Source organism: Musca vetustissima, unplaced genomic scaffold, assembly GCF_032173495.1.
Source record: "Musca vetustissima isolate MV318-11 ecotype Yass unplaced genomic scaffold, APGP_CSIRO_Mvet_v1 utg12238, whole genome shotgun sequence".
In the NCBI taxonomy this organism is placed as follows: Eukaryota; Metazoa; Arthropoda; class Insecta; order Diptera; family Muscidae; genus Musca; species Musca vetustissima.
The window spans coordinates 1-5,767 of record NW_026876758.1 but is presented as its reverse complement, the minus strand read 5'-3'; the positions used below and the strand labels follow the sequence as shown (position 1 = coordinate 5,767).

At 33.7% G+C, this 5,767-nt stretch overlaps 1 protein-coding gene across 1 annotated transcript; it reads right to left on the bottom strand.

The window, feature by feature from the left end:
- Positions 1 to 4,547: 4,547 nt before the first annotated feature.
- LOC133321307 (uncharacterized) lies at positions 4,548 to 4,957 on the bottom strand (the record flags this gene model as incomplete). The annotated part of the gene is made up of 1 exon (XM_061530399.1): positions 4,548 to 4,957. A coding segment is annotated over one exon (410 nt), but the record flags the coding sequence as incomplete, so codon positions are not given.
- Between the last annotated feature and the right edge of the window lie 810 nt (positions 4,958 to 5,767).

Below are 5,767 nucleotides of genomic sequence, written 5' to 3'. Positions count from 1 at the left end.
TCTTAGCCGTCAAATGAAATTTCGCAAAATATGCAGGGATTGGAAGATAACCTTTAGTATTTCAGGGAAACCGCATGCACATGAAATTATTTTAAGGATTACGCGACTTAGACGCAATTTATGATGTATATTTCATAATATAGTTTTATTTTAAGATTTATTCCTACTTATAGAACCCGAAGATTTATCGGAAGGGTCTTGCTACAATCCGCAAGATGTATACTTATACCCAAGAAGTGATTATTTTTATATATGTCAATTTTTCGGCGAAATTCAGGTAAAATAGAAGAATAACCCCAACGCCACCTCTTACAACTTGCGTCAAAACATTTACCAATTCAGTGTCGTAAAACCTTCCGTTTCCATTTCACTGAACACTACAGGGAATAGTTTGAACCATATTGGAGAAGCATGGGAAACGACCATAGAACACTATATGCTTATTTCATTTAACGCTGCATGGGACGATTCATCCTGATCATACAGCAATGAATTGCCAGCATAATGAATTCCAGAAGAGTAGCTAGATGTCTATATATCTGACCATATACATCAAAATAATTGTCTTTCATATATTGACAACTTATCTGGACCCTATATTCTTGAAGAAAACATGGATGACATAGAATGAAACTTTTATAAGTTTTTCGCACCCATCATAATTTAGGTGTGTATGCTTATTCGTTGTCCAGACCCATTTTCGGTGTAAATGTTCATGGTGTTTGGATCATAATTTTAAAGCTATATGATCCTATAAATATTAATGGATTATGAAGTATTTGGCCAGAATCAAGTATACTTGCTAAATTTCTTGACGATCCGAATTCAACATGTCCATTTACCAATCAAAATGTGTTTCTAAACTCTTATCAAAAATTAAAAAAATGTCCAGCAGATCAGATTATCGTGCTATGATTGACTACAATCGAAAGGTATTTTCCTAATGGGGTTCAATGAAATTCAGTAAGGAAAGGATCAAAGTCGGATGGGACCGACTATATGATACCCTATACAAGAGAATTTCGAAATGCGAAATATGTTAGTGTATGTGGATATATGGCTCCTATATAAATTAGTTCAAATAAAAATTTATGCACATCATTTTATACTTAATTCGGAAGTATTTGTATATTTCGTGTACCGCTTTAATTAAATTGGACGCAATTATGCATAGGAGCTGTATTTTAATCTGAACCGACTTAGCTAGAAGAAAACTTTGCCAAAACATAAACAAACCTTGGACCATTGATAAACAAACGTTGGATATTTGAAGATATATCTAAACTGATCTGATTTGAATTTGCAAAAATATCACAAATGACGAATGAGATCTAATCAAAACCATAAGCTTATTGAATGTAAATTTGATACACGTCACTTTAGGTTCAATGCACTTATTATTAACATCTAATTTAATGAAGAATTCATTCCGAATCTGGATCTGCCTTCACTGCTTCTATTTAACAACTTCTATTTAAGGTTACCCACCCACAAACTAAGTTAAAAAATAAGGAAGTTCTTCCCCGATTGGCTTTATCCTAGTTCATACGTGAACTATACACTCCCAGAGAAACGTGTCAAAATTTGGAACCGATTGGATTATTAGTTTTAGAGTTATCGTGCCCGCCATTCGCAAAAGAGAAAAACGCGTTTAACGTTTCAGAAGCCCTTTAGCCGTCACTTGATGCTGACACAATAAATCGGCTATATCTTCAAGAGTTCTTGAGATTTTCACTTGAAATTTTGTGGGGACATTCTTGAATTAGTGTAGATTCGAATTAAATCAAAAAAAAAAATGGTCCCTAGTATGTGGGGTCCCCTTAATGTATTTGTCCTTCGCACACAAAAAGAGGCTGTCGAAGACAACCTCCATTACTTTCGGAATATGGATATGGTGTTTCAGGTTGAATTGTCGCCTTCAAAAAATTACATTTCCACAAAGAAATTAGTGATTTTTTTGTTTTGGGACTCTCCCATCTTAATTTTGACCAAATCCATTTTAAAAATTCTTACATATATAGATGATTTATGTTGGATAAAAAGGTGACTATTACCAATTATCATACGCATATCACTAGGATAAATCAAATCCATGCATATATTTTTCATTATACTCTTCACCATAATGTGCTACATAGTATTAACTGGAAACATGGTACTATCTGGAAACAAGGTAGTTACTTTTCGGAATATACAAACAATCACTTTCTGACAATCACATCTGATATAGTTTTTATAAAGTTTTGTTTGATTTTGTAATATGTAATACAATAAAGTCCCAATGATCTTCCATTGAGACGAACTTTTATATAGCGTACCGGTTAGAAATACGTGTGTTACGTTTCATTGAAATCTATTCAGAATTCGAATCTGGATAAGTATTGAAATAATTCGGGTAGTTCTAGTTGATCATCTACTTCTCGTCTGCTACATGACACTTATAACTGGAAATGCATGTAAGATTTATTTTTGGTATAAACTCAACTTATCCACTTTTTCTTATTTTAAAAACCTTAATGTCCTGTGGCTGTCAAAAAATATTCCTAAAATTCTGAATAAGAATAAAAAGTAGCATGCCAATGATGTTCTATTCTGAAATTGATATGTTTGTTTCCATTTATACAATAATTCAAGCTGTCTGTTATTTTTGTGAAATAATCTCAAAAATCTGATTATTGACCTTCGAGAATGTACTGTAGTTAGTCGTATATATTTTGGTCAATATAATTTTTCTTTAAAATTGTCAATGTGAGTGTTTATTGATTACGGGCCTCAGCAGGTCCTGACTAACATTGTCACGCCAACACATGTACAACTAGGATTTATTATTAATCGAATGAAACTAACAAGTCGTCAATATTCGGTGTTACCTCATAGTCCCCTAATTATACAATTCTATGTCGTCCTCCAACGAAATATGTCTAATATTGATATGAGAAACAAATTTTAATTGATGGATTCTTTAGTTGTTCTAAAAAGTGTTTATCTTAAAATATCATATTGTACTACAGAGAAAATTGTTAATATGGTTTGACGTCACTTGGTGTCCAAATTCCAATATACTTGTATAGCATTTATTTTCATTCAATCATCATGTATTTCTTTGGACATAACGAATTGTATTCTTCAGTAGACCTTCTTCCTTACCTGCAAACCGCATGTCAGCAATTTATAACCATTAAAAAAGATAAACACAACTGATATTTATTTGCTTTTAAATGCTGAACTTTTATTTTCGAAAAAAAAACATACTATAAATAAATTAAATTAAATAAATACATTAAATAAATAAATAAAATATAAATAGTTTAGAGAAATACGTAGCACAGTTGTGATATGTCTTTGTGTTGTCAAGTCAGAGTATGAAACTAAATAAATTGTACGGACAATAGCTTTCCTTTGGAATTTCCTTCGTAAGAAGAAATGAAGAAACAAAACAAACAGCAAAAACACATACACACATACAAAAGAAAAGTTAATAATCTTTGTCTGAACATTTTTCTTAAAAACTACATTAAATTATTCAAACATTTCTTATATGACTAACGGATTAAAAGAAACAATGCTTTTGAATGGAGAATAAATGGAAGCCAAGATGCAAATGAAAAATAATGAGGAAGCAATTCCGAGTTGCTGGACGGATCACAATGAAGATGAAGATGTGAATGAAACAGTTAAAAGTTAGTCTGAAGAAATGCGGAGTTTTTTTCTTTGTCTGGAGATGATACAGTGAAGTGTGAAAATGATAAAAACGAAAATGGGATAGGGGCAGAGAGACACCAGATTGCATTTTTCCACATCAACAACACGCAGCAGCATCAGAAGATGGAGCGAGCGTGTGGCACAGACAGAACATGCCAAAGTTGAGTGGCAAGAGATAGTTGAGGCTGATATCACCACCGGTATGAGCTTGCTTGTAGTTGTTGCACGCAAACATGGCTAAAAGTTCAAAGTTGAACTTGAAGTTGCTGCCGCTTTTCCAAGTAGCAGATGCAAAGAAACGTTAGAGTTTAATTGAAAACCAAACCAAAGAAGAAAAACATTTTCTTCCACAGTCAGAGTGATAGACAGTTGATACAGAATAGAAAACAGAGGAAATCTATAGAGAAATTTGATATAAAAACTAATTTCACAAATAACTGTTACCCGATGAGGCGCAAGGCCTATGAAGAAGAAAAAAAAAACGAAACGTACACTAATGGAAAATATATTTTCTCTGATGTACAGCAGAGGTATTGGAAATTGAGGTCTGATTGCAGAATAATGCCGAATATATTGTAAATACGGGAATAAGGCCTGAAGCGTGCCATCGCGGCGATAGCGTAACCATTATTAGACTATTTAGGAGGTGAGATTTGTGAACTATAATTTCATTTTAATTACACAGTGTCATTGCGTTTTGTGAGCGAAAAATAATAAATTATCTATAAGATAATTGATTTTTTCATTTGGAACAAGCTCTACTAGGTTAGTGTCTTTATTGTCATCGTTCGGTTTACTGCTCCGTTTTTTTTTTTTTTTTGTGTTTTGTTGGCTATTGGTCCCGTTTACAGTTTTTTATCGCTTGATGATTTTAACGGTTGTTGTTGCACTTGTTGCTGTTGTTGTTGTTGCTGCTGTTGCTGTTGTTGGTACTGTTTTGCATAACTGCGATAAGCCAACTCCTGAGCTTCGGTTAGGGAACGTCTGTCCCAGCCACCACTGCCGCCACCGCCGGATGACCAACCGCCACCACCACCACCGGAGGACCAAGAAGAACTGCCGCTTGACTTGCCACCTCCTGACAACAGCTTCTTCAAACCCATGATGCCCGCCAACAGCAAAGCAATCTTGGATATAATCAACGCCTTGCCGGCCAAAATGTACAGCATACCCATGGCAACGGGTATCATGCCCATCATTTTCATGGCCATTCCCATAATCATCATGCCCATCATTTTCTTCATTTTACCACGACCTGTAAGAGAAACAAAACAAAAAAATACAATTTCCATTAAAATTATAAAACAAAAAAACGTCAAGTATATTTTATATGGAGAGTGAAAGCTTGTTACATTTTTTCGTCGAAGTCGCTGCAGCTATCATTCACTTATTTAATTTTATTTGGAAAAATCGCAAAATGGCAAACATCAAAGACACACACATTCACTTACAAACCAACACATCCCAGTCAGTCAATCACACTTTGTTTCAGGGGATATCTGGTTTGAAGTGCAAATTAGTTGACTTTCGCCTTTTTAAGTTATCAAATATTTCCATAATTTCAATTTTCATTTTCCATTGTTGTTTGTGAATGTGTGTGAATTTAAATTTAAGGAGTTTTTGCTTCATTTGCTTGGGGAAACTTGTTTGACATGTGACTAGTCACTCACATGGGCTATATTTGTATTGTTAAACTCTTAGAAAAATATATTTAAATATTTGTGGAAAATCTATTTTGAAAGAAAATAAGTAACAATGGAGATTTCATATTGCTATCAAAAATTCTGTAAAAAAAAATCGACTTCAAAGGTAACGATGTGATTATTCAACTCCATTACTAACACGAAGGATATTTCAAGTATATATGTTTTATTTCTCTCGTAAGTAAAAAAAAAACAAAATAAAACCTATAGAGGATCTGAATTTCAACCAGCGTTGATAATTTCCAGGCTATGACTATGGTGCCGAATGTGGCCCATCAAATGACGAAGCTACCCCGGGAGGGGCACATTCGGCGAATTTGACACTTTTCAAAACTGTTTTTGGTGCTAGTTTTTATAATTAT